General features: G+C 45.0%; 2 protein-coding genes across 2 annotated transcripts; one reads left to right on the top strand and one right to left on the bottom strand.

Annotated features, from left to right (window-relative positions):
* The first annotated feature begins 384 nt into the window (after positions 1–384).
* med9 (mediator complex subunit 9) lies at positions 385–9,511 on the top strand. Its single transcript, XM_064324371.1, has 3 exons — positions 385–535; positions 5,891–9,424; positions 9,458–9,511. The coding sequence occupies exons 1-2, from the start codon at positions 456–458 to the stop codon at positions 6,105–6,107; spliced, it is 297 nt and encodes a 98-aa protein (XP_064180441.1). The 5' UTR covers positions 385–455; the 3' UTR covers positions 6,108–9,424; positions 9,458–9,511.
* LOC135249096 (dexamethasone-induced Ras-related protein 1-like) lies at positions 8,203–9,952 on the bottom strand. Its single transcript, XM_064324369.1, has 2 exons — positions 9,521–9,952; positions 8,203–9,289 (listed from the first exon to the last, which is right to left on the bottom strand). Exons 1-2 carry the CDS (start codon positions 9,789–9,791, stop codon positions 8,760–8,762), a joined length of 801 nt encoding a protein of 266 aa, XP_064180439.1. The 5' UTR covers positions 9,792–9,952; the 3' UTR covers positions 8,203–8,759.
* Between the last annotated feature and the right edge of the window lie 5,406 nt (positions 9,953–15,358).

The following is a 15,358-nucleotide window of genomic DNA, read 5'->3' on the forward strand; positions in this document are numbered from 1 at the left end:
AGACCAATGAAATGTCAAGTGCCCTCTGATGTGTGCACGTGCACCTCTGCATACCCCCCAACATGCAGACATGCTCCATGCGCACAGGTCTGGACAGACACGCGTGCACTCTGTCTCTTTTATTTTCAAATGAAAATCTAAATTGGCATACAAATTTGGAACCAGTCCAAAGTAAACAAATGCTGAATATCTCTTCTTATGAGAATTAATGGGGATTTTTATCAAGCATTAACAAACGATATGAAGAATTTCCTTTTTTATAATACAATTATTTTTTCTAAAAAGCTATTCTATAATTTACACAACAGTAATAGCTTTTATTGTTTCGCATTTGCGTCTTTATATTAATAACATTACAAACACCGTGTGAAAGTCCTGACACCTAGTCGACGTCATAAAGTGACGCATATTGATGATGTACTGTGTGCGCGCCATTCAGATCAAAAAACAAAATCATGGCGACGGTTACGGTGAAGCAAGAGCCTGAGGATGAAGACTGTTCTTTACTTCCACTGGTCCACGACATAATTAAATGGTAAAGTGGCAGCAAAACCTCTCGTAAAACGTGTTGCTGCTTGATGTGTTTCATAGCAAATCAACACTTTATTTGTTAAGCGTTCGATTGCGAACGGTATTGAGAACACAGCGGACCCGGACACAGCTGTATAACAGTTATATGATGTTGCCCACACTGTGTAAAAGAGTTCGCTGGACGGATGCGTTAAATTGCGCTCGTTTTAAGAAACACTTAATGCGTTTCTATTCATCCCCGTGTGTTGTATTAAGGGTTGGCTACTAATCTGAGCATGATGCTAGCGCTAACACGATATGGTGGTACCGAAGCTAGTTCACTGTCTTTGGCTAAAGCGACCGTGGTTTGTCTGGAACTTATTGTTTGGTGAACTGGATGGTTTCTGTCGTTGCCTACATTACACCACAGACTAGGTGCTTTTGTGATCGAACTTCACAAATCATATGTTTATGAGACCCTCGTGGATGTTTTTTTTCCGGCTTGTGATTGCTGGTCGTTTAGCTACTATGCTGCCATGAATAAAAGCGCACGGGTCGCAGCTGAACGGGTGCGAGAAAGCATTTCAGGCTGATTCAGTCGAACAGTAGAGCCTGATTTTAATGAAACGCACGATTACAAAAAGGTTAGAGCGCACAAACGAGAACTCAACCGCCCAGTTAATGTTAGTTGCCTGTTCAGGCTAGTTTTCGCTGCACGCACAGTGAGATAAGTTGGTTTCACTTGACGTGCTGTCCGATTTCGAAACGTTAGCTAGTGACGCAACAGAGGTACCACCTTGCTCTAAATGACCGCTGAGGTTCGTAAGCTGGGATGTTCGGGTTACAAAATCAGCGCCTTACGCACTCTGCTGTTGAGTTTTGACCCATCTCTACGTAATGCGTTTTTTTTCTCGTACTGGCCAAGGGATGAGTGCGTTTTTATCTTTCTTTAGTAGACCTTATGACATACGTTTTTCACCTGACTAAAACCTACAGGAATTAAAAGGAGCTATCTCCAACGCAGATTCAGAAGTGGCTACCGAATAAAAACGAAAACAAAAAAACGAAAAGTTATAAAATGGACAACATCTGAGCAGGTTGTTGTGGGAAGTGGAGTCCCACAGGAACGAGTGTCTTATCGTTTTATAAATGGCCTTGGCAGTGACGTTGGGCGCAAGATGGGTAAAATCAGCACTGATAGGCTCCAGAAGAGACGCAGAACAGTTCAGAAGGCGATGAGCTGTTGCAGGAACATTTTGAATGAGTTGTAGCGATAGGCACACTTAGAATTAGCAGGGGTGCAGCGGTGGGGGGAGGGGTGAGAGCGGAGTACTCAAACATAAGCCGCGTTTCCACCAAAATTACCCGGAACTTTCAGTCCCAGGAACTACTTTACCAGGAACTAAAAGGTTTCTTCGGCCAATGGTTGTCTGCGTTTCCACCGGGGTCTAAAGTACCGCGAAGATTAGGCAAATTAGCCCACTGACGTTGTCATCGGTCCATCTGTCATATGATTTCTTCTGTAACGCCATACTACCACCGAAGTAGCCTACATTATTTTCTAATAACCGGGACAGCCCGAGGGGGTTTATTCCACTTATATACAACGGGTTACCAACAATGACTATATATGGTTACTTTTGTATTTATTGATTTTCATATATCCTCTCAAACACATTAATTAACAGCAGAAAACATGCACACGTTGTAAACAATTTGCTGTTTTATTACTTTCTCGTCGTCAATTCCATATAGGCTAATCCCAAAATGACAAGAATAGAACGAAAACTCGGACTTGCGTGAAAATGTAAATTAGTAGTGGTACAGCCACCGTTTGCTTTCCTTCGAAGTTACTGCTAGCCGAGCAGCGAAGTGTGCCCTCCAGATGCGAACCATGCACCATAAATGAGTCCATAGTCTTCCTGGTCTTTTCGTGGAATTGAAAAATGGCAGTAAAATTGAGTAAAATTACGGCAGTCTGAAAAAGCTAAAGGGAAGATTACTAGAATTAACCTGTTATTTTACCCGGATAAAAAGTGCGGAAGGTGATTTCCAGTTTGCTTGTACTGTATCACCAATGTTAATTATGCAGAACTACCGCATACCTCACATAACTGTATCAAACGTTTTGAGTCAATTACAACGGGCTAACAAAGAAAATCCGGAAGAAAATATTCAGCAACCGAATTAATCCGTTTGAATGTTTTGGTAGCCTACCTAATATGCTGTCCCACCACGAATGCTTAGCATTTTATAAAACGAATACTAAAGCAAGAAAAGAACAGAAGAGCACACGTTATAATTCCAAGACGTTGACAGGCTATAACCAAAAGTAGGCTACTGCGCCGCATAACATGCAGTTATTATGAAAATAAATTGGTTTGCCGCTGCATATTTTCAAACATGGCGGGTAATGGCGGAAAATAAATACAACACAAATGCTACGAGTACTCGACCAATCAGAAATGTTCAGCGCTGCAAGCTCCACCCAAAAGGTTCCTGTACTTTCGGAAAGTACTACCCCCCGAGCAGGAACGTTTTGGGGGGTAAAACAAAGCCCCCAGAACTAAATTTAGACCCTAGTTCCTGCGGTGGAAACGCACTGAGTTCCTCAAAAGGTTCCTAGTTCCGGGGTATAGTTCCTGCGGTGGAAACGCGGCTATAGACACTAACTTAGGCCTAATCCATTAAAAACATTGTTTAATTAATGATGACAAGTAACCTCGTGTATTGTTTGCATTTTTAAAAATTTAACTCTGCATTTTTGGTGGTTGAAACACTTAAAGGACCATACCAGTGTTACTACATGTCATTGTCAACATCGGCCACATAGTTTACATAAACCTCGACCGTTTTTCCCAAAATTGCTTTATTTTTGAGATATCGTGTTTGTTCACGTTTTGTCCAGACAGACGTCATTCACGGCCATTCATGTTCAAACGGTGTGGAAAAACACTGTACGAGACTTGAAAGTTTCTAGGTATAGGTAATTCACCATTTTGAAAATCACTACACCGTTTATTTTATCTAAAATTACTGTATTACAAGCCATTCTAATTTGCACATAATACTAAGTTCAAGAGCGTCTCATTTAGGCGTACGCCGGCCTCAATAACAAGCACAAGCATCGAGGTCAACGATTGGCTGAAAGTTACACTTCAGACTTGTCCCTTTACCGCTTCCTGGTTACAAAGTCCAATCAGAGCCAGCCAGAGGCGTTTTGGCCAATGGGATGCGCGCAAGGAAACGTGTGTTCCTTGCGCAGAAACTAGAAACAGAGGGTGCTTGTTATTGAGGCCGGCGTACGCCTAAATGAGACACTCTTGAACTTGATATTATGCGCGAATTTGAATGGCAGTGTTTACTCAGGATTACAGGCCAGTGACGTGCTGAGATTTTGACGTCTATATGGCGCAGTTTGCATTTCTTGCATACAGTCCACGTCGTTGCTTGGTCACACCTTGCTGCGTACAGGCCACGTCGTTGCTTAGTTACCCCTTGTTGCGTACAGTCCACATCGTTGCTCGGTTACCCCTTGCTGCGTACAGTCCGTCGTGCCGGTACCTTGCGCGTACAGTCCACGTCGTTGCTCGGTTACCCCTTGCTGCATACAGTCCACGTTGTTGCTTGGTCACGCCTTGCTGCGTACAGTCCACGTCGTTGCTGGGTTACCCCTTGCTGCGTACAGTCCACGTCGTTGCTTGGTCACGCCTTGCTGCGTACAGTCCACGTCGTTGCTTGGTCACGCCTTGCTGCGTACAGTCCACGTCGTTGCTCGGTTACCCCTTGCTGCGTACAGTCCACGTCGTTGCTTGGTTACCCCTTGCTGCGTACAGTCCACGTCGTTGCTCGGTTACCCCTTGCTGCGTACAGTCCACGTCGTTGCTCGGTTACCCCTTGCTGCGTACAGTCCACGTCGTTGCTGGTACCCCTTGCTGCGTACAGTCCACGTCGTTGCTCGGTACCCTGCTGCGTACAGTCCACGTCGTTGCTCGGTTACCCCTTGCTGCATACAGTCACTTTGTTGCTGTCACTTGCTGCGTACAGTCCCGTCTTGGGTTACCCTGCTGCGTACAGTCACGCGTGCTTGTCACGCCTTTGCTGCGTACAGTCCACGTCGTTGCTTGGTCACGCCTTGCTGCGTACAGTCCACGTCGTTGCTCGGTTACCCCTTGCTGCGTACATCCACACGTCTTGTCACGCCTTCCTGCGTACAGTCACGTCGTTGTCGTTACCCTGCTGTACGGCCACGTCGTTGCTTGGTTACCCCTTGATGGGTACAGTCCACGTCGTTGCTTAGTTACCCCTTGCTGCGTACAGTCCACGTCGTTGCTCGGTTACCCCTTGCTGCATACAGTCCACGTCGTTGCGGCCGAATCTCCCCAGGTTGTTAGCCGGGTCTGGTGCCATTACTCATATTAATCAGCTTGAATGCACTCAGGTGTCTCCCAACAAACGTCAGTGCCTCTGAATAAGAGTCTGCTAAAACGAGTGTGATGTAATGGCTGTGATGTAATCGTATAATGGTTTAGGGAGCTAGGCTTGTGACTCCCAAGCTTGCAGGTTTGAATCTCGAGGGTTACGGTCAGTAAGTTTTTGCGCTGTCAGCGTCATTTTGGTTGTGTCTGCATGATGTAGGCTAACAGGATTGCGTTAGCCGGATCATATGTATTGTTAGTTTCTTACTCTGTTGGATTGTTTTGGACCATATCGTCACAAAATTTGTGATATTGCCAAATATCAAGCTGTTGTCTCAGGCGAAATTGTATCATATCGTGGTGAAGTGTAAATTTGGTGGTTTGATTTTCGGGAAGTGAGGGGGGGGGGGGTACTGCTGTTGTACCCTTGGACAAGGAATTAAACCTGTACTGCTGCAGTGAAATATCCATCTGTATTGACTGCAATACGGCACTCGAGGCCGTGCCGTGTGGGGAATACACTCACGGCTGCTGGGGAGTAGTTGGGCATGACGCATTGCAGAGAGCCAGCAGACCTCTGTAGCCATGACGATATTCACGATACAGCACGGCCTCCTGTGCCGTATTGTTGTTATAAAACCGTTATAACATGTAGAAACAATTAATGACACAGCATTTATTTCTCTTTTATATAATATTTGTAAGTGACGGTTTGTGCGCTTTTTTGAGTGATACTGTTTCCAACTGTTACTGTGGCGGTTTTACAATCACTATAGAACGCGGTCTCAGCCAATCGGCATCCAGGATCGAAACAACCCGTTTTGTAATGGACAGCAGGAAAAAACTGCAAACTGTGTTCAGTCGCTGTGGATAATGGCGCCTGCTGAATGCTAACTGTCTGTCTGTTTGTCTGTCTGGTTGGCTGGCTGGCTGTCTGCCTGCCTCCGTTCTTCTCCCTCCAGCATGGACAAGGACAACCAGGAGGTGCACCAGGAGCTGAGCAAGCTGAAGACCAAGATCCAGGAGGCGCGGGAGCAGATCGCCGGGATGCCCGGCATCGACCTCAGCCCGGAGGAGCAGCAGAGGCGGCTGCGGTTGCTACGGGAACAGGTCCGCACCAAGAACCAGCTGCTGCAGAAGTACAAGAGCCTGTGCATGTTCGACATCCCCAAGGCGTAGAGCCGCGCGGGGACACTGTGCGGGCGGCAGTTGCTCCTATGCCTGGCTGTGAGCGGATGCACGCCTGACGGACACACCCCAGGTGGCACCACCCCTGGATGGACTCGCCCTAGACCGGTGCGTCTGGAGATCAACTGTCCTGTAGCACGCCCTCATTCAACAGCTGGAGCAGGGCTGCCCAACCCTGTTTCCGGAGATCTACTGTCCTGTAGGTTTTCCACTCCAACCCTAATTTGGCACAGCGTATTCTACGACTTAGCAGTTCGATGAGATCTCCAGCTGTCGAATGAGATGTGCTTTGTTAGGATTGGAGTGAGAACCAACTGGATGGTAGATCCTCAGGAACAGGGCTGGGCACCACTGCCATAGACGGACGTGACCTAGGTACACACGTCTCAAGATGGACAAAGATAAGCCTTGCAGACCTGCTTCTGGAGAGCACTGCTGGTTGTTTTTGTTCTCAACTTAAACCAGTTCAGACCCAGTTAACCAGACCAGGCGAGTTAACCCTTTTGAAGAGTAGTTTTTTTTTTTTTTTTGGAATGTTTTATTCAGTGAGTCAGTGTTCTAGAACTCCATTGCTTTCAGTGGCCAGTAGTAATTGTGATATCAGCGTAAGAATGTTCGGTTGAGAACATTCTACTCTCATACATGTGAACTCACACTTTAAAGGGTTAACTCAGGACCTGGGGTGTAGATATGTGAACTACAGAAATTGGCTGTGTTCATGTAGTGCTGTTTTTATTATCACGGAGTGCTTTACAGTGAAAAGAGGGAACCTCATGGTTCAACCAAACCCCCCCCCCCCCCCGTCTGTCCCCCTCCACCAACCGTGCATGTGGTCCAGCTGCAAACCTGCTGATGTGCTTCACCAGTGTCTCTTTCCAAGTGCTGGATGAAGAAGAAGAAAAAAGAAAAAGCGCTCTTAGAGGATTTACTGTTTTATGTGAACAAATATGGTACTGTTTTCTTTATCTGTTTCTTCGCTGCCCCTGAGGCACAAGTCGGTCGGGTCATGTGGATAAACCAGCCCTTTTCTACGAGATTTACATGAGAAAAGTTTCCCTCTTTTTTTTTTTTTTTTTTTTTGGTAAGGGCCCTTTTTGTATCTTTCTAATGATGTATTTATCGTACAATGCAAACTAATAAAGTAGCTAAAGCTTAACCAGTTTTACCAGAGGCTATCTTCGATGTCTGAGGTCACTATATAAAATGGATCAGTATATACTGGTCAGGCGCATTGGCGATTGTTCTGGAGTTACTCTTCCATTATGTTAAAGCGTCGGTGTAACTTTGATGCGCACTCCAGTTATATAACCCTGGATGCGTTTCCTTCTCGGCTATCCTGTATATTACGGTGAAATGCACATTGAGATTTTCCGACTCGCATTTCCACCAGAACAACCTATAGAACCGTCAGAGATACGGTTTGTGATGCGCGCTTAATGCCTTTGAAGTTATAACGTACTGTAAGCTGTGCACGAGCCTTTACGCGTGTGTACTAGCATTAAAAGTATCTTTTCAAATACATTAGGAGGGTCGACCAGTACACAGAATTTAAATAATCCGATTTGACTGACAACGGCGCACGAGCGATTCTCTCAATCACGTTTGCTGTTTGAACACTGCTGAAGGTTTACTATTTGATTGGTGCGCGTTGCTGCCTCTGCAAACTACAATACAGATATCACTCATTTAATTCTGGCAATCTGAAGTATGATGGTTCCGTTTGCGAAGTGTATTTCGAATGTTCCTTTCGGTTATAAACATGTAACCGTATATGGTCTCTTTTACTGCAGTGTAGGTACTGTATATATGCGTGCATGCGCGTGTGCAAGTGCGTTTTTCCGTAGTCCGTCACGTCTCAGACCTCAAACGCCCAGCATCCTCTGCTCATCCTAGCAAATGTGCCTTGAGAAAAAGGTTATTTCACTTAAACTAGCTGCGCGTTTCAACGTGAGTAAGCAAGACAAGTTCTGAACTTGCCTTTTAAAACGGATAACCAGGTATTTGAGTTCAGCCCTGCCGAGAGCGGACATAACAGAGTATCGGTATTTCATTTACAGTGAGATGAAGTACAAAATGATGCAACAGATTTTTATTTTTACATTTTTTATTTTAGAAAAGGTCAACGTTGACATAATAAATATACATTCACGATGAGATTTGTTCAGGTTGCAACAAACATTCAAGTTCAGTGTTATAAAATATATATATACATAGCCTATCACAAAATGTAAACAGTAGTATTCCGGACATTGCACTCCACCCATGGAGTTTCACCTGTCAGCAAAGGCAGATAAAGATTTTTTTTAAGAACACATTTTACACCATGTTGGAAAGAGTGTCAGTTGATTTCTTTAAGCCACATCACATTTCAAGCGGTCTGTACCCCACAGAATAATACATTCTCGATTAAAGTCTGGTATCACGCGCGCAACAGTTTGGCCAGGCGTCTCACGATTCATGCCGGAGAGTTTAGCCCCTTGTAAAACGCACGGCGTCTTTCGGCATCCCAGTTCTCCCGGTTTTCGCTTTCGCGCCACGGGAAGCGGGAACAACCTCTCGCGCATCAGGCATCAAGTCTACGCCAGCACGGCTTCGGCGGTCTGAATAGGAGGTTCTCGTGCACTGCCGAGTCCTGGTTCGGTTCTAGCTGATGACACACCGCTCTTTGTCCTTCCCCTGACCGCCGCCAATCGCCTTCTCTTTTATGTACATCAAGTCGCTGTGCACGCTGGGTCGTCGGGCGAAGGGCGCCACGATCCCATACGCGTCACTGTCTTTGAATTTCTTGTTTTTGATTGACTTTCTGCTGTGAAGCATGTCGCAGTACTGCACCGAGACCTTGCGGTGCAGGTCCGGGCTCATCTCGTGCGGCAGCTTGGCCATGGTGAAGAGAGCCTGAAACATTTTGTCCACGTTAGTGTTCCTCTTGGCCGAGATCTCGAAGTAGGCACACTGCTGGTCCCCGGCGACCAGCTGTTCGATCTCCTCCCTCTGGATCTCCCTGTAGAACTCTCGATCGCCCTTGTTCCCGCAGATCACCAGGGGGACGTCTACGTTCTCTTTAGTCTTGTTTTTCAGGCAGGATTTGGTCTCGAAGATCTGTTGCTTCAGGCGCTGTACTTCCCGAAAAGACTCCCTGTTGTCCAGACTGAACACCAGTATAAAGACGTCGCCTGCGGAGAAGGAAAACAATGTTTTATTAAAAAGACTGTTTCAAAAAATGAAATCTTTGCATCGATTTTTGCAGCAAACCTCGGGGTGGTTTAAAAAGCAACAACTGTGCACAACTTAGGAAAAAGTGGCAAATGGTTGTGTTCGTTGCTTGTCTATCAGGAGCAAAGACCGTAAAACTGCATGTAGTTTTCTTTTTCGATTTTGGCAAAAAAAGAAGAAAAGACGCTTACCTGTGAGTATGGACAGCCTTCTCATTGCGGGAAAGGGATGGTTTCCGGACGTGTCCAGCAGGTCTAGTTGGTAAACTTCCCCCCTGATGCTGTAGAATTTCCTGTGAAATTCTTCAATGGTCGGCGTGTACTGGTCCTCGAACCGGCCGGTGAGAAACCGGGACACGATAGCCGTTTTTCCAACTTTTGTGGAACCCAGAATTACCATCCTGTAGCAGTTTTTAGCCGGTATGTCAAACTCATTCTCAGAGGGCGTCATTTTCTTAATCATTTTGGAAAATAGTTGCTTTGATTTGGGGATGTGTAGAACGCGTTGAAATATACGAGCGAGAGAGGTAGACGAGAGTCGACCTCCTACTTTTTTTATTCAACTGAGTATCCCGAGATCTCCCGCTGCTGCTTTAGCACTGTGGCCGTTCTGAGTCCGACTGCGCAGCGGGCTGGATATTTAAGCAGAACTGTGACCACTCCTCCACGGCGCGTCACGGGTACGCAGCGCCCCGGAGCGCGAGAAGTGGTGGTGGGGGGGGAAGTAACAGGTGCTCGGCTGGCTTTTGCGTCAGGATCTGAGCAGCCTGGAACACCGGAGCCGCATGTAAAGCACACGGAGGAAAAATCCGAAGATAAACAGTTCTTTCACGTTCAGCGCGGGCTCTCTGTTTCCAGAGACGAGGCTGATTCTCGGATTGCTCAAAATTGTGTGCGTGCACGTGTGCGTATTTAAATGCATGCATGCAAATATAGAATATTCGGGTAGGCTATTACTCAGTGCACGACTTTGCATTTTTAGACTTCGGACTTCAGTGTTTAGTAATCTCCTGGAGGATTAGTGCTGAACAGTTTCCCCGTCATCTTGCACAACGCTAGTAGATCTTTAATTTGGATAATAAGGGAAGAATACAAACAAGACGCTGTCAAAGTTAATGTTTCTTGATGCACATCTGGCGCAATGAGATTCCCGAGCGAAAAAAACAGTTGAACAGACTAGAGTTAATTTTCAGAGCTTTCTGAAGTGGAAGTCGGAAATACAGAGTTACTGATTAATTAAATCAGCGGAACAAATACTGTTGTTGCTGCCCTCGTTACCATTCCCTGTTGCACCGCTATTATTACTAACAATAGACATTACATTACATTACAGGCATTTGGCAGACAATAGGAGGTATTTATCACCGTTATTCGGTTCGAATACAGCTTTCACTGAGTAATCCAGAAGGAACTAGACGTAGGGTAACTCATACGATTAATGCATTTGAGAGAGAGAGTGCAATGAGAAAGTGTGTGCATGTGTATAGATTTCTGCTTTCCCGTTCCACGTGAGGGCGCTGGACTCTGATATTGGCTCGCGGAAGACTTTAGTCCGAGTTCAAAGAGCCCGAAACAACGGACGTAAAACAATACTCATAAATTCATGCTATCCATCTCGACAAATAGAAATGCTTTCAATACTTGTCCAGCCAGACATTAATGTGCCAGGTTGGATTATTTTAAATGAATCAAACATTTCTTTTTTTGAAACCTGAACATTTTGAAAATGTATTTTTTGGGTATGGGCTATGATGTATACACCTCATCAGTCAGCTAGGTGGCCATGCGTCTGGCCGCACGGGAGTCTAACTTGTTTTGGCAACGTTTTGCATTTCGAGAAAATGAAATACATTTTGTGTATAAACACAATCTACAGCAGTGGTTTCCAACCTCAGTCCCGTATGCTGGTTTTCCATCGAACCACGGTTGCATCCCAGAATCTTAACACGCTGTTGGTTTTTCTTAATTAGGTGCTTTTCATGTTTACAGGGGATTCTTTTACATTTAAGCCACATTATGTCAGAAATGCATATGCATTCCACGAATAATAAAAGTAGCATATGCACGCCGTGCCATACTGCAAACACTTGCATAGAATCAGGTAAAATGTAATTTAATTTATCATATTAAAGACTGAGGTGAATCAATAGGCTCCTAATAGGTTAAAGTGTGGACACGTGGCCACTAAAACTAACTATTTGGTAGACAGTGAAGAACTCAAAGACAAAACAAATGAGAAAGAGCAAAACCTGCAATGTGTTAATACGTTTATGAAAAAAAAAATAATAATAATTTAAACATGTGACCTAATTATGAGCCTATTGATTCACCAGTACTTAATAAGCACAATGTGAACATGGGACGTTTATCCCCCATGACATGCACTGCTATTTCAGACATAATGTCCCATAAGTGGGAAAATAATCTCTATACAAACAAAAAGCACCAAAAAAAAAAAAAAAGAACATATTTTTACAAATTCTGAGATTGCAGTTATGGTTGGAACAAAACCCCAGAACACACAGGGGCCGAGAACCACTTATCTAGAACAGCAAAATGTGTCCTTCACTGACATTTACTCTACATGCATTTTACAAACGGGAAAAGCACGTACATTCACAGGCTAGGCCGACATATAATCTAAACCCTTAGTTGAAAACTCACGGATCAAATCTTCTGCGAAGGGAAAAAAAAGCTCATTTACGCTTGAATGACTAGGCCTACAATACGCCGGGTAAATGCATTACATTTATTCATTTATTCATTTAAAACATCTAACCGTTAGAGACCCTGAAAATACCCGCGTGTAACTATGGACGCCGTTCTCAGTCGCCAGGAGATGTTTTTAAAAACCGGAGGGTCAGGCCACACATTACGTTAAAAACAGTTATCACAGGGAATAGACTTTGGTAAATTTTTTTTAAAAATGACCAATGTACTCCTTGATTGGTGGAGCTCTTCTGTGATTTCTATGTGATAGGCGATGACACCAATGTCCTGTCTTAATTCTATTATCCCTGAGTCTCTTCATTATCCCACAGTCTCACAGTTCTAACCAGCCTTACTACCATTCTTTAGACCATTGGAAAATATAACGATAATAATAATAATAATATACATATATGTATATATATATATATATATATATACTCCAGTAAAGCTCTTTTTGATTAATGTAAAAATTAATCAAATTAATGTAAATTGCAAAAGAAAATGTTCTATTGTGGCCAATATGCAAAGCACAATTCATATGGGCATCTAAAGAGCTAAAGTATTTGAATGCACATTTGACCCGGGTCTGCCAATCTTCATGCATGCACACAAGCACACACACACATGCACACACCCGCAGACACACATGCACACACACACACACAGCCCAGAACAGGTGACTCACGATGACTGATTACCATTACACAGGTACACAGGATTGAGTTTGCAGTTATATAACAGACACTTATGAGTCCCTCGTTACTGGGCAAAACAAAGAAAACAGCAGAAGCTGTCTGGTGCATACAGACAGACAGACAGACAGGCAGACAGATGAACAGGCAGACAGAGAAACCGACAGACAGACAGACAGGCAGACAGATGAACAGGCAGACAGAGAAACCGACAGACAGGCAGACAGACAGGCTGTTCAATCAAACAGGTCATTGATTGGACTATTTGCTGGAGTCTTTTCAGGCTCTATGTCTGAACGCAAACATAAGCTATGAACCACATTCATGGTTTCTTTCCTGCCCTAGAGACGTGGTTGCCAGGACACAAGCTCTAATCTCAACCAAACCGCTTTTCTGAGTTCCCTGGCTGAACTCTCTCCTGCGTTCTAGCAATAAAAAAAAAATATATAACTATAAATTCAAAATATTCAAAACTCAGTTCAACCACATGGTTTGAGTTTTGACCTTAACCTTAAGTTGTTAGGCCAACTGAAATTCATTAGTTGTTATGTTCAGAAAACTGCTGGGTGGTGGGATTTTTTGCGCTCTTTTCAATCAGCCAGATTGTGGAGCCAATCAATGACTTCAAACCAAGCGCTCACGCAGAGAAGCGTACCCCTCGCAGAGGTTAAAGAAGTCATCAGGAACCAAGTGCACTCTATTTCTAAACTCTAAACATTTCCCTCTAAAATGTGGGCTGTGGGTTCAGGATCATTGAAGTCATCAGCAGAACTCAATCGGTTGAGAAGCAGGTCCTCGCTAAGGGTGAGTACGCATGCACACACACACACACACACACAACACACACGCACAACACATGCACAGTGCAAAACACCACACACACATCACAGTACACGCACCAGACACAGCACACACACACAACACCACACACGACACACAGCACACAGCACACACGCACACACGCACGCAAAACCAACACAACACCACACAACACAGCACACAACGCACACACGCACACACGCACACACACACAGACACGCACACACACACACACACCTGTGGACCCAGACAGGCCAGAACAGGTGACTCACGGTGATTAATTAACATTCTCCCGAGCGCAACATAAACCACAACACACCAGGCCATCGCGGACCTTTCTAGAATTTGCTGAAGTCTGTGGGGAGCTAACAAACAACCCCCCCCCCCACCCCACCGCCCACCCCACCACCCTACCACAGAGTAATCCAGGCCCCCCCCCTGATTGACACCTGCCCCCACATCCTGCCGAAATAATAAGGATGTTAATGAAGGCAGCGGCTCAGACGTCACACTGTAAATACCACTGGGGTAATGGCGGCCGGACCGATGCGTTCACCACGTCTGTCAGAATTAGCCACAGACAGGTAACTGGAATCACTTAGGACACGGCTTCCTGCGTCATTAAGCCAGGGAGCTGACCCTAAAGACAGGCGGTAAAATGTCCGCCTCTTTAGCCTGCCTTCAACCCTGAAACCTCTCTCCAGCTTTTCCCGTCCTTTCCTTTATCAATTCTATTGACAGTTTGAAGTATTTTCCGGTATTTTTAAACAAGGTGTGCAAAGTGCTTCACAAATCTTGCTTCTTATCGTCATTATTAATCTTTTTAGTGTTGTTATCATCAGTATGAACTGAAGGCAGACAGCTCCAGGCTACAGGATGACACATACTATGCATACTATGTATTATTATGTATGCATTCTATACTATTTTACTCAATGTATTCTTTGTTTTATTGTAAAGTTTTTTTCAGAACTACACTATATGACCAAAGGTTTCTGGACAGCCCTTGATCTGGGGCTGTTTTTCATGGTGTGGGCTAGGTCCCTCAGTTTCAGCGAAGTCAAATCGTAATGCAGTGACATTTTAGATGATTCTGTGCTTCCAACTTCGTGGCGACAGTTTGGGGAAGGCCCTTTCCTGTTTCAGCATGACAGTGCCCCCACGCACACAGCAAGGCCCATATAGAACGGTGTGGAAGAACTTGACTGGCCTGCACAGAGCCCTGACCTCAACCCCATCCAACACCTCTGGGATAAATTATAAAGCCAAATGTGAGCCAGGCCTAATCGGCCAATCAGTGCCCGACCTCACTAATGCTCTTCCGGTTGCAAAATCCCAGCAGCAACGCTCCAACATTTAGTATAAAGCCTTCCCAGACAAGTGGAGGTTGTTATAGCGGCAAAGGTTGGACCAACTCCATATTAATATCCATCATTTTGGATGAGATGTTGGATATCAGGTGGCCACATACTTTTGGCCATGTTGCTGATGATGCACTGACTTTGACATTAGCTAGCTTCAGCTTTTAATGCAGTGAGATCTGTGGCTCATTTCAGATTCCTGGAGGGGTTTACCCCCCCCCCCCACCCCGCCCCACCCCTTCAATCTGCCCCACCCCCCCAACAATAACGAAACTGACAGCAACAAGATAAGCAGGACCCAGGCTCGATACACCTTTGTTTTTTATTGATAAGGGAGAGAGGGGGGTTATTACAGGTTATAACAAGTTATTACCGCACAACAATGGTTTGACCAATGGCCAAGAGTGTGACCGTGACCACACCCACAAGCAGGGCAATGCAAAGTT

The sequence above is a fragment of the Anguilla rostrata genome, chromosome 2 (assembly GCF_018555375.3).
Source record: "Anguilla rostrata isolate EN2019 chromosome 2, ASM1855537v3, whole genome shotgun sequence".
NCBI lineage: Eukaryota > Metazoa > Chordata > Actinopteri > Anguilliformes > Anguillidae > Anguilla > Anguilla rostrata.